The 19601-nt window shown below is 45.2% G+C and overlaps 2 protein-coding genes across 2 annotated transcripts in view; both read right to left on the bottom strand.

The window, feature by feature from the left end:
* LOC120960009 (cysteine-rich motor neuron 1 protein) overlaps window positions 1-19601 on the bottom strand; it is a 33386-nt gene that overhangs the window by 6222 nt on the left and 7563 nt on the right. The window lies entirely within an intron of this gene.
* LOC120960011 (peritrophin-1-like) lies at window positions 15575-16427 on the bottom strand. Its single transcript, XM_040383866.2, has one exon. The coding sequence runs from the start codon at window positions 16389-16391 to the stop codon at window positions 16119-16121; it is 273 nt and encodes a 90-aa protein (XP_040239800.2). The 5' UTR covers window positions 16392-16427; the 3' UTR covers window positions 15575-16118.

Raw genomic sequence — 19601 nt, 5'->3', positions numbered from 1 at the left:
TATTTAACCTACTTGTTATTGTACATGTGGTGACTGATATAGATTTGCATTCTTTGCATCATCTCTCGGAAAGAATTTGTTTGTCTCAATTGCAATTGAGACTTCAAGCCCACTAACAGTTGATTAAAACATTCAAGAGTTCTAGAGCCTAAAGAGAGTGTGTTTGGATTTGAACTTGTCATACATTTTGTTTAGGAGAATTTGCTGCTTGGGTCATATTTTGACAGCTCAGTGAGGGATACAGTTCCGATCCGCACGGAATGATCGATTCCGTTGCGACGCTCATCACTACCATTTTTTTGTAAGGAGAAGACAGACGCTTCGTGAACTCGAGACAAGAAAGTCGTACTTGTGCGCAACACTTAAACACCACGGATTTGTTCAGCCTTTTTCATTAACTTCACTAAAACTTTGTAACTTTGTAACACAACGTAGGACTAAAATAAAAACTAGCAAACGTAATCAAACCCGTCTAAACATATGGTGCTTCGTGACACAGGATTGTGATTGTGATCGTTTAGCGTGATTTCGATTTGTTGTTTGGAGTTTTTTTGCGTTAGTGAAGTGAAATGGCAACGTCTAAAGGCCACTCGGACGAGTCGGATGAGGAGTTGCGTGGTTTCGCAGATGAAGATCTGGAAACCGCAATTAACACAGTGTTGGTGAAAGAAGCATCCTTACTTCAACACCACTCTACGGAGTTGGATAAGAAGATGGTCAGGGGAGCCTCGGGGGAGGGCCCTAAGACAGGAGCATTCGTTGAGCCCAACGCGGTGTTAGAAGTGAAAAAAGCTGAACGTGATGGCATAATCCGGTGTTTGAAGCGTCAGGAAGTGTTTTTGCAAAGTTACGCACAAAGTGACGCAATGTATGTTCCAACAAGGTTGAAACGTGTTCGTTCGTGTTGGGAACAATTCCAAGAAGTAACCCGTGAAATTCGTTCGATCGAGGGAATAGTCCAAGCAAATGAAGAACTGGTGGACGAAATCGACGAACAGTGCATGTTGTTGATCGGGCAATTCGAGGAAAAGTTGAAGCGTCCAGAAAGTGACAGTGCAGTGGCAGTACGTGTTTTGGACGAACAAAAGGTTCGGCTACCGCCTCTTGCGCTGCCCGAATTTTCGGGAAATTATGATGAATGGTTGCCTTTTTACAGTTTGTACAAAACGGCAGTCCATGAAAACAATAGTTTGACGGATACAGAAAAGATAATGTATCTGAAGCGTGCGTTGAAGGAGGAGGCGTTCCGGGTAGTGGACGCTTTTCCTACGTGTGGTTCGGCGTATGAAGCCGCTTGGAAGGCTCTGGAAAAAAGATACGCCAACGAATATCTTTTGAAAAAGCGGTACGTAAACGAACTGTTAAATATGCCGAAAATGAAAACGCGCAAAACAAAAGACATCCACAGCGTTGTGGATAGTTTCGAGCGAAATGCAAAGCTTTTGGACCAGCTTGGTGAAAAAACCAGTGGTTGGGGTATGCTTTTGACTCAGCTTCTTTTGTCAAAATTGGATGATGAAACTCAGCGGAATTGGGAACGGCAGTTAGAGAGTGATAGCGAGTGTTCGGTGCAAAGTTTGTTCGATTTTCTTCGAGCAGAAACGCGTGTTCTGGATGCCATGGCGGTTGACCAACACAGTTTGGGTGTTACGAAGAAATCTGATCGTCGCTTTGTTAATCTTGCTCTCAAAGGAGAAACGAAATGTGCGCAGTGTAGCAAACAGCATAGCATTGTGGTGTGCAGGTCGTTTGGAGAGTTAACAATCGATGACAGGTTGAAGGTGGCTATGCAGAAAAGGCTTTGTTTAAATTGTTTGTCGCCAGGCCATTTTGCGAGCAAGTGTTTTTCTAAAGGTCGATGCGGCACGTGTAAAAAACGCCATCATTCTTTGCTTCACAAAGAAGACATGCCTGCAATCGAACAAGTGCAACAAGTGTCAGGTGAAGAAGAAGAGCAAGAAGTGTCCGCGGGGGCTAGCAGTATGTTAGCCGTGCTACCTGCGCTGAAATCGTCTACGCATGGGCAAGTGATGTTATCAACCGCGATTGTTCGTATTCGAGGAAAAGGTGGAAAATGGTTTTCCGTTAGAGCCCTTTTGGACAATGGTTCGCAGATCAACATCATGACAGCAGATCTTTGTCGACGTTTGTGTTTGCCCAAAGTGCGCGGTTCGGTAACAGTTACTGGTATAGGAAAGATCGGTGTGCAAAATACCCAAATGGCAAAGGCGTTAGTATCATCGGAAGGAAGAACGTTCATGGAACAAGTTGATTTTGTAGTGCTCGAACATATTACGGAAAATCAGCCTTGTGGTGATATGCGTTTCGATGTGAAAAGGTGGCCGGGTAACATGGTGTTAGCAGATCCTAATTTTTACAAGAAGGGACCGATCGATCTGTTATTGGGTGCGGAGTATTTTGTGGACATTCTTCAGCACGAGTGTAAAATTGTTCCAGCAAGTAGTGATCACCCAGGTTTTGTGAAGACTGTGTTTGGTTGGGTTGCGTCTGGCAGAACAAGTTTTCCGAAGAACCAGCAAGCCGCATGTCACCTTGTCACCGCTGAGCCGTCGTTGGAAAATTTGACGGAATGTTTGGAGCGTTTTTGGACCATTGAGGAGCTACCAGACAAACCTCAATTTTCGCAACAGGAGAAGGATTGTGAGGAGAGTTTTGCACAATTTCATCATCGTGACGACGAAGGCAGGTATGTAGTTAATCTGCCTTTTAAGATTGGCGAGCATGAGCCATTAGGCGAGTCGAAGCAGTGTGCGACCAAAAGGTTTCTGCAGTTGGAGCGGCGTTTGAAAAGGGATCCGTCGTTGGGACGAGATTATGCTGCAGTGATTGCCGACTACATTAATCAAGGTTTTTTGAAGAAAGTAACTATCGACGAAACCGGTGATGACCGTCAGCAGAGTTTCTATCTTCCTCATCACCCGGTTATCAAAAGAGCTAGCACCACCACGAAGGTAAGGCCAGTTTTCGATGGTTCCGCCAAAACATCGAATGGTGTTTCGCTTAATGAAGCCTTACTGAAAGGGCCTGTCATTCAGGATTCATTATTGGACATATTGTTACGATTTCGTATGAAAGCATTTGTATTGGTGGCGGATATTAAACAAATGTATCTACAGGTAAAAGTAGATCCGAAGCATACGCGTTACCAGCGTATATTATTTCATTTCATTTCATTTATTTCATACAATATCCGCCATCAAGGCTAAATATAATAGACTTAAAACTAATTTAATTCTAACAAATAAACAAAATAATTCATGAAAAACTAAGCCTAACTAACCTAGTCTTGACCTAGCAAAAAAGAAAAGAAAAAAAAACAAGAGTAGAGCGTAGAGACTATCATAAACTTAACAAAAACAAAAAAAAGAGAGTAATAGAAAACTAAGGAGAATAATTAAAGGGAATTAGAAGAAAAAATACGGTTACGGAAAGAGTTAAGAGAGGAGTCGAAATCAAAGAGATAGTAAAAGTGGTTAAACAACCTGAAACAGGACAGAAGAGGGTCATTGAAAGTATAAAGAGTATGACGTGTTTCAATTGACAGAGGATCACGTGGACGAAGAGAACGAGAGGGAACATACAGCGAGATGGACGAGAGTAAATCAGGAGCATCAGTAGCAGAAAGTAATAAGCCACCAATAAAACAAGCCTGAAACACTTGGCGGCGGAAGCTTAAGGAGTGAAAATTGAATAACTGCAATCGCGTTTCATAGGGAGGTAGTGAGGCAGCACCGAACAAACGACGAAAGGCAATCCTGGTAAAGAGGCGCTGAATGCTTTCAATTCTCGAACAGCCATCAATAGTGGGAGGATTCCAGATGATACTTGCATATTCAAGAATAGGCCTTACCAAAGCACAATAAAGGATTCTTAGGATGCTTTGATCTCTAAAAATAGAGGTAAAACGTAAGATAAACCCAAGGGTTCGATTTGCTTTTAGTAGCACCTCATCAAGCTGCAGTTTAAAGTTAAGACGACAGTCAAGTATAATACCAAGGTCACGGATGGACATAACACGAGAGAGGGAAGCGCTAGAGAGAGTATAGTTAAATAAAATAGGAGAAAGAGAGTGAGAGAAAGAAATAACAGAACATTTTTCGGGACACAGGCGAAGTAAATTGGATGAACACCAATGAGCAAATGCATTGAGGTAATGCTGAAGTCTCAGACAATCAGAAGAAGAAGACACAGGTAAAAAGATTTTGATATCATCCGCATAAAGGAGATGACCATCAGGAGGTAAAACATTACAAACATCATTGATGAACAAAGAAAACAGAAGTGGACTTAGCACACAACCCTGAGGGACACCTGACGTACAAAAAAACTCCTCAGATAAGTACGACCCGGTTTTAACCCTGCATGATCGATTACTTAAATATGAGGACAGCCAGCTAATAATGCCATCACCAAAACCAAGTTTAGACAATTTAGCTAATAATAAAGAGTGAGGCAAACTATCAAAAGCAGCATGAAAGTCAGCGCGATTATGGCGCGAGGATCCAGCATTGCCGATAGAAGTGTATGAGCTACAGCGTGTTACTTTTGGTCTGACTTCATCGTCATTCTTAGCAACCAGGGTTTTAAAGCAGCTGGCGATTGACGAAGGGGACGCCTACCCTAGAGCTCAGCAAGCGTTGCTGCAAGATTTTTATGTGGACGATTTCTTGGGAGGAGCAGACAATGAAGAAGAAGCACGGCAGCTGGTTGATGAATTGTTAAAACTCATGGCGAAGGGAGGATTCCATATGCAAAAATGGAATTCTAATTCATCTGCTGTTCTGGCACAAGTGGCATCTGATGATTGGTCACGTGCAAATGTTGTGAAGCTGAGCTCTGAGGAGCCGGTAAAAACCTTGGGAATAGCCTGGCAACCCCTAGATGACGAACTGTTTGTTGAGGCCAGCATTCCTGTATCTGATGAGCCATGGACCCGGCGACGCGTGTACTCCATGGTGGCTAGATTGTTCGACCCTCTTGGCCTTCTAGCACCAGTTACCGCATGGGCGAAGATCCAGATGCAGGCTTTGTGGATAGCTATCGACGATTGGGACGAACCAATACCGACGCAAATGGAACTCCTGTGGAACCAGTTCCAGGATCAGCTACCCCGTTTGAAGGAAATCAAATTTGCGCGGCATGTGGTTATCAGCAATCCGGTGAGTGTCCAATTTCATTGTTTTTCCGATGCTTCAGAGGCGGCGTATGGTGCCTGTGTTTACCTTCGATCAATGGACGGCGATGGTAACGTCAAAGTGGAGCTAGTAGCAGCGAAATCCAGGCCAGCCCCTTTGAAGAAAATTAGTCTTGCCAGACTAGAGCTGTGTGGAGCAGTATTAGCTACGAACTTGAGAAAGTGTGTCGGCAGAGCGCTCAAGATGGAGGAGGCTGAAACCTTCATGTGGACGGATTCCACAATTGTTTTGCAGTGGCTGCGATCACCTTCTTACACGTGGGCTACATTTGTGGCAAACCGCGTCTCGGCGGTACAGGAAAATGGAAAGGGCTATACATGGCTACACGTCAGAGGCAGTGAGAATCCGGCGGACATCGTTTCTCGTGGGGCGCTTCCGAGTGAAATGATAGCATCAGTTTCCTGGTTCCACGGTCCTTCTTGGTTGATGTCTTCAGAGGACAAGTGGAGAAAGTCGATGCCGTTGGATCCCCCTGACGAAGGCGACCTTGAAAGGAAGCGAAAGGTCTTGGTAGCAGTTAGCAGCGAAAAGACTGAGGAATGGGCTGAGAGGTTTTCGCAGTTTTGGAGATGCCTCAAAGTGACAGCCTACTGCCTCAGATTTGTAAAAGGATGCAGAAAGTCCGGCGAAGTGTATCCAAGTAAGTGTCTAACTATGTTTGAAATCGTTGCAGCTAAGATGGCTTTAGTGAAGATGCTTCAACAAGAACACTTCGTAGCGGAGATAAAGGAGCTAGCGAGTGGGCGTGTCATTCCACCGAGCTCTAAATTGAAGAATGCAGCTCTCCAAGATGACATCGAGTGGCACTTCATCCCGCCACATGCTCCGAACTTCGGTGGTTTGTGGGAGGCGGCCGTAAAGTCTGCTAATCGGATCCTGCGGAAAGTGCTGGGCAACCAGAGACTTTCTTTTCCTGAGATGACAACGGTATTAACGCAGATCGAGGCGCAGCTGAACAGTCGTCCTTTGACGCCACTATCCGAAGACCCGTCGGAAATGAATGTTCTTACGCCAGGGCATTTCTTGATTGGGGCACCCCTGACGGCGTTACCCGAGAAGGATGTCTCCAATCAACCTGAAAATCGTCTGCGTCGTTATGAACTGCTTCAGCGATTGGTCCAGTTGCACTGGAAGCGATGGCAGCGAGAATATTTAAGTGAACTACATAATTATGGGCAACGTGTATCGCCTGTTAAAAGAGTTGAAGAGGGACAGGTAGTTCTTTTGAAGGAGGATAATGTGCCAGTTTGTGAATGGCTAATGGGTAGGATCGAGAAGACTTTTGTAGGGCCAGATCAGGTTGTACGAGTAGTTAAAGTGCGTACGCAGAAAGGCAGTTATACCAGACCAACTTCAAAGATTTGTATTTTGCCAATTGAGGGGTAAATTTATCCTAAATTTAGAGGGGCGCCATGTTTGGATTTGAACTTGTCATACATTTTGTTTAGGAGAATTTGCTGCTTGGGTCATATTTTGACAGCTCAGTGAGGGATACAGTTCCGATCCGCACGGAATGATCGATTCCGTTGCGACGCTCATCACTACCATTTTTTTGTAAGGAGAAGACAGACGCTTCGTGAACTCGAGACAAGAAAGTCGTACTTGTGCGCAACACTTAAACACCACGGATTTGTTCAGCCTTTTTCATTAACTTCACTAAAACTTTGTAACTTTGTAACACAACGTAGGACTAAAATAAAAACTAGCAAACGTAATCAAACCCGTCTAAACAGAGTGTAATAAATGATATAGCTCTTCACTCGAACTAGTTCTTATACGCATGGAGCCAGGCCCTACAGTCCGCAAAGTCCTTTTACGCTGTCCAAAAGGTCATAGTTGGCTTGATGGGCACAAGGTAAAGTGGTAAGATGGGCTAGTAAGTAATTAATTCATTGTATTGCATAGTCTAGGTATGTCCAGTCCAAGTTTTCTTCATAATAAATAGTGGTGAGATTCAAACAATCCATAAGCGACAGACTAGGAGGTCTTCTATTGGGCGTAACGTCCTACGCGGACATGCCGGCCTTACAGGCTTTCGAGACTTAATTCATTATCATGTAGCCGGATAGTCAATCCTTGCTACGGGGGGACGGTCCATTCTGGGCTTAAGCCCGTGACGGGCATGTTATTGAGTCGTCCGAGTTGACGACTGTACCACGGGACCGCACCACAAGGAGGTCTTAGATAGGACATATAGCCTTTGATGCCGTCCATAATCAAGCAGAAGTTTGTGCTTGTATATCCTAACTGCAGAATAGTAGCAGAGGGCCCAGGACACTGAACGTCATAAAAAATCGTTAATTGACCTTAAAAAGAAGAAGAAGAAGTAGACACTCAGGACTTTTAGACACTTTCGGGATGTTTCTTGAACATATTGTGCGATTCTGGTCACAAGCACTGCGCCTAACTTATTTAAGATAAATCAATTATCTTATTTTATGTTACATTCCGGAATGCGTCGAATGCATTTTCCAATGATAATCCCTAATCGCCCTAATCTGCCAGCGCCTGGGCCTGAGGAAATTTTGTATCCAATTTCCAGCCAATGATTTCCCAGGTGCATTAACGATAAGGTATTCGGAGTTAGTTTGCAAGCTTCCAAAAACAATACCCCATCCCTGTCTAGTTCTTCCGAGATCGACTCAAAAGCCAACGTGCGTGTGTGTGTTATTTGATTGCCACAAACAGTATCAAGCGGAACTGAAATAGCACTCAATGTGTTATATATTTTGCAAAGAGCATCTCTCTCCCTCTAAAAGCATAAGCTGTGCGTGTCCAGCACAGGGTAACTCCTTTACCGTATCAGCCTGTAGCGGCCCGGGTGAGTGGCAAACGACGACAACATGGTTTCCATTAAAATCGAATCCCCATTGCCCTGTTCCTGTTTTATAGGCTCTCCTTCCCTCCCCCCCCCATGCTGGGCCGATCAAAAGCGGGCAGCACTATTAAATGGTGCTTGATAAGATAAAAAGTCGATTAAGTTGGGGTTTCTGTCCGTGGCACCCAACGGTGTGTGCTACACCAAAGACGGACGGAGGTTGGACAGAACGGAAAAAAAGAGGCTCAAACTTCGCCCCAACCGGCAAACCGTTTCCATTAGCTAAAGAGCGTGCAAAAGCAGCAAAACCAAAAAAAAACCGAATCTGTGAACTAAAGTGAACGAGCGCGCGTATTGTGTGTCACTTCTAATAGATAGAGTTGTGAGCGTTTTAGTGCTGTTTCTCGTCCCGCAGGTGCGTGCGTGTGGGTTTGTCTGTTTTTTTTTTTACGTTCAAATACGCTCTCGCGTATCGAGCGTGAAGCGTAATGTTTCGATTGTTAGTTTGGTGCGCGAGGCTGTATAATAGGCTTATCTTATGCTCGATCACACATAAAAGTACGTGTGCGTGTGACACGCGAATGGTCGGTGTGTTTTGACGCGTTTCTGCCGTGGATGGTACACGGTCGATTTGACAGTTTGCTGCCCCACAAGGCCTGAGGATAGTGGATGTGTTTTTTATGTTCCGTAAGAGTGGCATGAGTACAGAAGATCTGTCTTAAAGGGGAAGCTTTACGAGCCTTGTTGTTGCTAAAGGTGGTTTTGTTTAATGTATGGGAGTTAAATGAGACTGTTGAGGATTTGCAGAAGCATTTCTAAATTAACAGATTTTCTGTAATTCCGTTAATGAACGGCTTTAACGGATTTTACGAATTGTCTGTAATTATTTTACGCTTTTCATCAAAATCACCCACAGCGTTTTGTAAAATTACGGTAACAAAACGCAAACCGTGCTCATGTTCTATTTCGGTGTTGAAGCTTGCGCCGCAAACTATTGGCCATCCCTGTGGCCGCTGCGAGATGAATTTTAAATGAACCAATCGTGTTAGCATAATTTTTCCGGCACAATGGGACTGTTTTCCATTTTCTAGCCTGCTGCAGCTGTGGTTGTGTATGTGCGGAATCGATTTTTCATACACCACTGGGCTCACCGGTATGCTTTATTGATCACATCACATTCGCTGTCCGCGGGTCGGTCACTCGGTCGGTGGTCGGATCGATAGGGTGTCGTCAACGGGTGAGGGAAAATAGGGATGCCGGCAGCAGCATATTGTTCGATTTGTTTTTTTTTCTGTTCTGCTGTTGTTTTGCCTGTCGGCTGTTGGTGAAAATTTACGCAACGATGATTGCAGGCCTCCGTGCCAATCCATGCTGATCCATGTCAGCATAAATGTCCCGGAGCCCCTTGCCGAAAGAGAAACACAGGAGGGGCAGTATAAAAAGGCTCACAGCAAAAAGAATAAAGAAATAAATAAATTTTATTCGTTTCGATTGCCCGGTAGCAGCGGACCCGTGTGGGCCAAACATCGTGTTTCGGCCGCCTTCACGGGACCCATCCCCCTTTTGACGCGAGTGAGTGAAAAAATATCCCTAAATTTCATTCGAATGGACGCGCACACTGACCACGTCAGTCATCCATCATGTCTGGCAATAAATTTTCCGCACCGAAAATCCCAAACTACCAGGCTACTATTCGCTCTCTCTCTCTTTCTCTCTCTCCATCGTCCCCAATTTGGACCCGAAAGCAACAAATTACAGAGAACGCGCACTGACATAAGGGAAAACCCGGAACCCGGTGGGAAGAGACAGCGAGGTGATGGGGCAACCCGACCTCATAGCTCATGAAAATGTCAACCCTTATTTTGCAGCTGGCAGCCGGCCTTCCACAATGTGGCCCATAAAAATATAAAAGCTCTCGACGAAACATTCAACCACCCGTCCCCAGCGCTAGCGTCCTTTTTTGGGGCGGTTGAAGTGGTAGAAGCACTTGACCTCACATGGGGTAAAAGCATGAGAGCTTTTTTTTTTGTTCGGGTGAATCCTTTCGTCCGTGGCACACAAATTGTATCACACATTGAGCGATCGCTCGATTGATCGGACATTTTGCGCGTTTGGCTGCAAAGCCAGGCGAGCAAATTGAACAGATTAGAAGTGGATTCGTTTGGTTTAGGTTGGAAAAAGGGGGAAAGGATTTGTTTTTTCTTTGTTCATCGCAGCAATGCGTTGCTTTGTGAGTGTGTTATACTTTTGATCGTTTCGAGAGAAAGAATGTGTCATTTTTTTGTTGGAAAAGCACTGTTTCAACTGTGTGTTGCAACAGTTTTAATCAACGAAATGAATGACGATAGCATGAGTGTCCCACGCGTATTTGCTGTTTTGCTAAAAAAAACTATCAAAACGTATAATTTAATAATGAAAATTCTGTTTTCTATCCAAACAGAGTTTTCATGAGTTTTATTTTGTTAGTCTGAGATGTGTTAGAACATTGAATGTCGCATTCTAAAGGCTCATAAAAACCCTTTAGTTGAACTCTTAGTAATCTTAATAATGCTTGTAGCCTTCTTTTCTGCGAAAAGTAGTATAAAACATATGGCTCAACAAACAAGAACATTAAAAGGTCCGAACTGTGTTTAATTTATGTTTTTTTCTTTATCTGTTTTAAGTCACTATCGACACTCACAAATTTGCATCCAAAATTATGCCCTTTCCATGCTCTTCTTCAACCATTCAACGGATGCGTACGAAGAAACTAACACTAACCGGATACTACAACAACGTACACGGCAGCAAAGAACGGCCAACTTTGCTAATGTTAATGTTAATCTTAAGCAAACCCCTTAATTTATCGGTCCATAATGTTTGATTTTTATACGCGCTTCGCCCGCAGGTTCGTCCAAGCAATCCTGCCCTCGGGGGGGAAAGCAGCGGATCTCAGTACATTACGGAAACGCTAACCGGGCATAAATTAGATAACGCACGCACCCACTGTATTGACCTTCCAGAGCGCGGGCATTGAGTGAGTTGAGTTGTTTTGGTGGAGGAAGAGAAGCATTAGCTTTGTGTAACGAAGGGGGCGTGCGTAGTCACCGTCACCGCGGTCGGAGCGGTAGGTCGTAACGCCTATCAGAGGGCGATAAACACAGCTAAAATAGGTTAAGGTCTAGTACATATTGCGAGGGAATGGTGCGTTTATTGGAGCGCACTTTAAAGTTTTGCGCTGCCAAAAACTCGACGCACACGGTTTGATGGAACCACCCAGCGCTTCCTCCTACTTGAATGCTGTCTGGCACAGTTCTGAGAAACCCTACAGACACAACGAGAAGAGGAGCCACTCATGATGAAACCATATTTGATTAGAGTTGTTTCTTGCGCGCGGGCAACACCTGCTGTTCGCGCGGTTTTCTTCGGTGACATTAATGGGAAAGGTGGTGAAGTTGATCGCTGAACAACAAAACAGCAGATAAAAAAAAAGAGAAGGAAACCCCTCTGGAATGTCATTTTTGATTAGCAGCATACACCGAACTTTCACGCAGGGCTGCGCGTGGTCTAACAAAACGAATTAAAGGCGTTAGCAAAGTCATGCAAGAAGTTGCTTTCGTTGTGTGTGCGCGTGTGTTGGGGTAAAACTTTCCACCTTTTGCATCGTAAGTGTAAACGAACTCTCGCTCCTTCTGGAGGTGCTTTCCACCTTGTCACAGACACCGGGCGATGGTGATGAACTTTCTCTCTAGCATCCCTTCCGAGAACATTCTTCGCCGGTTCACTCAATCCAAAAGGCTTGTACGGTGCCGCCCTGTCACCGCGTGGCCTGTTGTGTCGCCATAAATTATTTATCATTTCCCTTCGGGTCGTCATTATTGCGGTGGGTTGAGGAATACAGCCCGAGAGTGTGTGTCTGTGTGTGTGGATATGAAGGGTGGAACATTTTGGAATACATCGCTTTTTCGGTACCGCGTCACAATAAAAGCGTTCTTTCTGCTTGCGTGGCCCAAACACATACAAAAAGTAAAAGTAAAAAGCGAAAGGAAAGGTAAAACCTCACTCTTCCGACGAGCTTCACCGGATGGCTCCCGATTTGGGGTTGCGTGCAATATTCATGCACCGGCTGAGGAACTCATTTTCCGGCTTCGTGTGCTGTCGCTTAACGCGAGCCGTGCTGGCATTTTCCGATCATCATCACACGTATTGCGAGCGCTTTCGGATGAGTTATGCTTCGCTTAATTTTTCCGATGCCAGCCGGTGTGGAAAGGTGACACTTTTTGTTGGTTGTCCACCAAGGTGTCGTCAGTGTCGGTGGTGTATGTCACTGCCTCCCTGTCGTATCCTTTTGAAGCGCAGCCCATCCGCGCCGTGTGTTTCTGTACGCCGCGTACCATTTGCATGCTTCGTCTGTGGTGTGTGTATTATTTGCACGAGAGAGCACCGAATGCCGAAACCATTTTGACGTTTCCATTTCATAGAGTGCGATTTTAATTTATCGTGATGGAGTTTTTTTTGTTCGCTCCTTCCTGCCATGTACCATTTTCCACCGGGCTGAATTTGGACACGCTCCTGGCGGGATGTACTTTGGCGCGGTTGAATTGTTGAGGACGCACTTTGACAGGTTCGTCACATAGCTGTGCTATCGATTACGGAGTGTGGGTGAGTTGTTGGAAGGCCTCGGAGGCTTGTTATTAATGCCGCTCTGGAGGATGCTGGTTTGATGTATCACCGCATATTGAAAGTAAGAAAGACACACACAACAGCTCCAACAATCAAACGATCGTGTGGATGAGGTGTTTATTTTCCCCCCAGCGGTATGCTGCGAGAACCAAGCGAGAGGAGAGAAAGAAAATAAAAACACAAGAAGAAAAACTCGCGCAATGGAATTTAGCAGAATGATTAATCGACAAATTGACGGAACTTGAAGCTTCCCGGTGGTGGTTGTAGTCCAAACACACGCACACACACACTCACAAAAAAATCGTTACGGCAATCATGCGGGACAAGCAAAATGGAACAGAAAACAACACGCACAAAAAAACCCGGAGAAACTGCAACAGATTGGCAGTGCGAGATCCGGTAGACGAAAGACAGATTTCGTTTAAATGCGCGCGCTAAAAATAGAGCCAATTAATCATCTCCGACCGCTTGGTGGATCGAGGGAAAGGAGTAGCAGGAAGAATACGAAACAGGGGGATAAATTTAATGTTTTTTTTTGGGTGGTTGTTGTTGCTGTTCGCTTAGTGCGTGAGACAGAGGGCGTTGGGCGTTTGGGTGAACTGGATCAAACGGGGGCGATTCATTCATGAGTGTGAAAGAATGAATGTTTTTTGCTGTTCATTTGAGGTCCCAAAGTAAAAGCTGGGAGGAAAACAGGAAGCAAAAATCGATAATGGAAAATAGATCGATGGGTTTATTTTTTGGGAAAAAAAGGTTTTTCTTTTGTGTTCGGAGAATTATCCATAAAAACCTACGCAGCTCTCTTTTACCCATCAATATGACGTAAAAAATGAACACACGAACGAGCATCTTATCGCGTGATTCATTGAGCGAATTTCCACTAATCGGAAGCAGCGGCAGCGGGTGTGTTTATTTTTTCTTTCTAACACGTCACGGCCTTATCCGACTTAATGGCAGCTGGTTCTGACTAATCATCAGTGTTTGTGCTGGGGGAAAATTGCGTAGCTGTATTTGTAAAGAAACTCGTCTTGTTTTGATTCCTCCGAACTCTAAACGAGGGAAACAACGTGAGCAAGAATTTGAATGTCCTATAAACATTCTTTCCGTCAGTTTGCAGCATTTTGAAGCCAAAAGAGTGTGATTCACTTGGAATTCGTTAGAGGATTGTGCTACATTTTAAACATGGCCCCCCAGCGGCGTAAACATGGCTGGAGATGGTTGTCATTCCGATGCGATGAGACATTGGTCCCCGGCACGGCTCGGGGAAACTATGCATGTTTTCTTCAAGTGCCTTTCGGTGTGGCTACAGCTCTTATCCACTGACTCATCCTTAGTTCCACGCCCTTCAACGATCAATCTGGTGTGGTGGGGTGGATGTTTGTGTGTTTGAAGTGCGTCCCGGCATCACTAGAACATACATGGACAGGTCTGTCAATGGCTGGTCTAATCGTTGGCAGAGACCGCAAACGATATTGTCATTTCATTGCTTCCATCTTCCCGCCTAAAGCAACCAGCTCCTTCCCCCTTGCTATCGCTATATGATGTGGTTTGCGTGCGTTTGATTCACTCATCTTCCCTGCACTTCATTTAAGGGACCAGAAGCCTCTAAGGAACTGCGGTAACATCCCGAAGAAAGAAGATGTTCCAAAGATGAATGGAGCCCCGGAGCTGCGTGTGTGTGTGTGAGAGAGAGTATGGAAACATCAATTTGCCGCAAATAGTACCAGTCCCGGGACAAGAAATGGATCTGGTCCCTGTATCCCATGTCGTTTGCGGGTTGCGGATGACATTGACACATTGGCCAATATTTGATTCGGATCTTTGGCTTTGCTGATTAATTTGCTTTAGCAGTGGCTTGGCCCCTTGGTTCCGTCGGAGCTAAAACGAATTGCTCCCCGGAGGGAGTAGTTCGTCTTACGATTGAGTGGATATAAAGAGCCCGTGTCAAAAGCATGAGTGGTGATTGTTTGCTGTGGTCTGTCTGTCTGTTCCGTCCTGTACCAGTATCTCTTCCTCAAACAAAAGCCAATAGATCTTCAAGATCGAACCGATGCAGGGCAAAAGAAAAGCCAACACCCAATGAGTGGCTTTTAATGACTGGAGGATTCTGCTTGCTGGGTGTGTGTACTGTACTGATACTGATTGTCGGTCGGATTGCTGTGGGATCGATCCCTTCATCAAACCCTTTTTCTCTTGGGGTTTAAAACGATTGACTACCTTTTAAGTAGAGTACCTCCCGCTGCTGCTGCTGCTGGGGAATGGGAATTGGATAATGGTTACATCAAAGATCAATTAAATTCAAAAGCAAGGATTAGTCGGGAAGAGCGAACTTTTCTTTCGAGCTCGTACCCGTTTTGGTTTCTGGGTATGGCTGGGAATCGTTTAATTAGGGTTGAGCGACGTTTAATTCTTTCCCAGCCGCTAAGCGTGGTTTTTCTCCGTTTTTACGGGTTCTTTTTTCTTTTAATGCTGGTGCGCGATAAGCGGTAATGGAAAATGGTTTAATTTTTCGTTTTTTTTATTTCTAGTCCATTACCGTAACAGCGATGCACTTCTTTTCGGTCGTAGTGTAGAACAAGATGTCTGTGCTAAATAGGGGTAATGATTGCAACTTAATGACCTTAAGCTAGTTCCCAATCAAGCACTGCAGGGCGAAATAATGTTGCGGACACACGTTAATCTCCTTCATTTGGTCTTTTTAGCGTGAAATTTCTCAATTAAAACTCAATTCGCAGGTGTGATGGAAGGTTGGGTAATTACAATTCGTTCCCTTCCTTGGGTGGCGTCATCTATTTCGGTATGCAAAGGCCATCTTTACATCACAGTGACGTAAACACGGACAGGAAAGGAAAGGGCACCCGAGTACAGGCTACAGTAGTAAATTAAATTATTAACATTCTTTATTGACGACCTTCAAGCCGAGGAGGGTGGTCGGCGTTTTTCAAAGCGGGCGGCACACAGTGAACCAAAAGCGATCGATTAAATCGGGTAGCAAAGGGGCAACAGTCAGATGTAGGGAAGAAGTAGACATAAAGGGTCACACACACACTTTGATTCGTTTGACGCGCGTGACCACACCGGGTGTTTGTGACGAGGGTGCACGTCCAGCCATTAACTAGCGGCATTCGTATTCGTGCGTAAAGGATCGTTTATTGTGAGTTTGTACCACCCGCGACGCGTGACACAAATAAGGGCTAACAGAGGGTACGCGCTTCATTGATGAATTCTTCTGCCGGACTTGGTGCAAAAGGTGTGCGTGTGCCCTGTCAAGGTAGGAAGTTTAAAAGAGGTGTCACGGTTTTTTGAATTGGAAACTCCCGAACATGGTGGCGTACTCCAGCAGCAGGGGGTCCACTGTTCTCTGTCCGTTAATCTGTCCACCAACGAGGCCACCGTACCCGAGAGTTCCGCGCGTTCACTGTCTACGGGGCTACGTCGCTCATTTTACACCGTACTCGAGCTTCGGCTTCACAAACTTGCCGCTCCAGGTCAAAGTAGAGTCCCAGCGGGCAGCTACCTTCGATCAGCAGACCCTGCCAGCAGTTCAGATACTTCTTGCAGTCGGTCGGGTGGGGCAGAAAGATGCCGATGTTGTTTGAATCGTTGCAGTCCAGTTCCTGCTGGGCCTGGGCAGAAGGTACGCTGACAGACAGCACCAGCAAACCCACACACGCGATCACTAAGATGAACTTCATTGTGAGAGGTTTGGGATGAAACTAACGCGAGCTCTGGAGTAGAATTGTTTGCGGTCGTGATTTGAATGGGTATTTTTGGGTATCAACCATCATTTCAATTTGATAAGATATCTGGTTGAACAATTCAGTGCGAAGAAGCGATTTGATAACGGCTGGGATGTGATTCAGATGGCTGAATGGAAGCTTCTGAAGATGATACATCCAGTGTTGAGTTTCACAATATGTGTAATGAGACTCTCGCGTACACACACTCTTCACTGTTTTGGGGGTGTTGCATCCAATGCAACAAGTTCATTATCTTGCTCAAGAAGTAGCCCCTCAGCAAAACATCAAGTGGGAATCACTCATGGGAAGAAACTCTTAAGAAGCTTCAGAAAACACAGCAAACCTCGATGATGGCTGACAGGAACGGCAGCGAGAGTCTCCGTCTGGAGAATAATTAAACTTTAAAAGCAAAAAAAGCGGTGGAAAGGCAGTTGGCGTCACTTCCGACGGTGTTTAGATTAAGACTTAAGTTCCGGCAAGACGGCAGTGCAAGATAAGGCATCCGGTGAGGGGAAGCCAAAGTCAAGACGGGTAGGAAATGTTTCAACACGGATGAGTTACTTTCGGGAAGGATAGCACGATGCTGGTGCTACTTTTCAGTCGAGTTTTTGTTGCCACTTTTTCGAGAAACTGTTGCAGCTTTTCAGCTGGTATCGTTTCATTTCCAAGTAAAGGGCAAAGTTTTGTCTTGCGCAACTTTTCGCCCAAACCACACGCAGTCTCTGTCTGTCGCTAAACACTGCTTGTGAGCCCTTGTGAGCGCCTGTACGGCTAAGTTATTCCATAAATATTGCTCACGGTTGTTCCTCCTTTGCTGTCGTTGAGCGATGGATCAATGCAGGTATGGAGAATGCAGATTAAATATTGATTCGTTGGAGTGGGTTTTTGATGGAAGAAAGGACATATTGCGTTGTCTCTTGGAAAGCTAGAATACATTTCAAACGATAGGAATTTAGAAGAAATTGGAATATTTTTGCATTGTTGGAGTGCTGCTCATAATTTCCAATTGATTTACAAACAAAATATGGCAACAACCTCGTTCCATCTCGCTGCACCATACGTATCCACCACAGGTACCACGCTTCTTCTTCGTTAGCTCAAGTGGAAACATCGCAAGACATGCTGCCACATTTTACGCTCCATTTATGACACTTTTCTTCGCGGTGTGCAACAAGGCAGTAGCATCACCCTCTCCCCAACCAGGTACACACGCTCGTGGGAAATTGTGCTCTCAATTGCAACTGGTACAACTGCTTGGGTAAAGCTTACGACACGGCGACGACGACGGATGCAGCACGACGGATGCATCCGCTAACCCCGCTTTTTCCCGATTTTGTTTGTCTTTCTCCTGTGTGCTAACTCGGCGTGTTGCAGTTGACTTACAAATGCAGCCCTCAGCCACACCATCCCCACATCAAGGAGCAACCATACTGCACTCGGAAGCCCGACAGGATGCGCTTTGCTTATGGCGGTTTGGTGCACAGTTAAGAGTTACTGAGAATTTTCCCATCTGATGGCCCAGATTGCGATGCACCATTGTGACGACGAAACAATTGCTTGGTGCGTGGTGGTGTTGTTGCTATGTGCGCTGTTTCACTGTTCGAGTGTACACTAACCCGTTGTGGAAAATGATAAAACGACATCAGACGACCAGGTAGTGGGATTATGTAAGGGGTTTGTTATCGGTGCTGCGGTGCACAGATGGAAACAAAGGATAAACAGTTGCATTCGTTTGGGGTTAAAATGGGGAGAGAGGAATTCGTTTTGTTGGTTTAAGAATGCTTTTCCGATTTTCAGAACGATTTCTCGTCGTTATTGTTACTGGTTCGGAGCAATGAATGCATTCACAAGCGTATCACTTTGGCGTTGCAAGCCAGATAAATGGGAAATAAAATATTACTCCCTAGCAGTTACATTTTCGTTACATCGAAGGTGGAGCGTAGTGAAGGTATAATTTAAATGAAATCGATTTTGACTATGTGTGTGCAGAATAAAGCGTCCGACGACGCCCCGAATGTATGCAGCAAGATAAACGATCCAAATGAGTTGCTGACAGCATTGGGGATTTAGCTAGGTTTCTTCAGAATTTATTTCCACCTCCTAAGCGTACACTATTAAAAGAGGAAAACCCTCCTCTCTGCTGCACAGTAACTTATTAAGCCCCATGAAGTAAACTATTAACCTCTCTTTCCCTCTCTCTCTCTCGGTGGGTTTACTGAGGGCAGGTGATAAAAACTGGGCAGCAGTGCAAATAAATATCGTTGTCCCCAGCTGACAACAGCCCCGGCTACAGCTGCTGGTCACATGAGGCAGGCACGAAATTTATTTCATCATTATGGTCAACCGAAGCATCTACCCCATTGGTACGGGTGAAACCGATCTACTGTTTTTTTTCCCCCATCACACCCTGGTTCGATGGATAGCAGTAGCGCCAGTGCAGCAGTGTTAAATCGTATGCCACCACCTTCACCGTGTTTGCAGGCTGTACCTCTGTTCTTGCTTGACCGGTGGCCGTTAACTTTTACGACTTTTGCACCTGCTTTTGCGCCCGCAGGACGAGGGAAAGCTAAATAAACAACAGCTTACAAAAATCCTAGCCAAACCCAAGGTGTCCCGGTCAGCCTTATGGGTTGAAAGAATTGGCAGACAGGCAGGGCACGGCCGAACAGACATACACATTTTCACACATTCGTTTTTGGCACCGTCTGTGTATGTGTTTGGACACCTTAAGGACGCTATTTATGTCGTTTGGTCCTTGGGAGTTTGGAGCGACCGTCTGCTATCCATCCGCAGTAGTAAATTGGTGGATTTTGGACTGAGAGAGAGAGACAGGGTGTTGGTAATCTTGCATTTTGCAGCAGACACCGGTGTATTTGGGGAATAACCACAGGAAGTGGCAAGGAACTGAATCCTCGTAGGGGAGTGTATCGCAAATCGATAAGCTTATTTATAAGTGACTCTCTCCAAGAGTGGTGTTTTGGAGCATTCACACTGCTTGGTTTGAAAATTGATGAGACACCCATATGGTCGGAGTAGGAGGAGGTATTGAGCATCCAAGATAGCCCTACGGATCTACGGAGCAGAGCCCGCAGTGGTTGTTGGTAGTTCATTGGTTTCCAGTGTTGTGGGCTGTTCAAATTCAAACCATTAATATTACAGCGCCGC

This window comes from Anopheles coluzzii, chromosome 3 (assembly GCF_943734685.1).
Source record: "Anopheles coluzzii chromosome 3, AcolN3, whole genome shotgun sequence".
NCBI classification, from domain to species: domain Eukaryota; kingdom Metazoa; phylum Arthropoda; class Insecta; order Diptera; family Culicidae; genus Anopheles; species Anopheles coluzzii.
The sequence above is the reverse complement of the archived record's forward strand: the minus strand, read 5'-3'. Positions and strand labels throughout refer to the sequence as shown.

Coding starts and splice junctions, on each gene's coding strand:
- LOC120960011 (XM_040383866.2), bottom strand. CDS start 16,391: ATGAAGTTCATCTTAGTGATCGCGTGTGTGGGTTTGCTGGTGCTGTCT.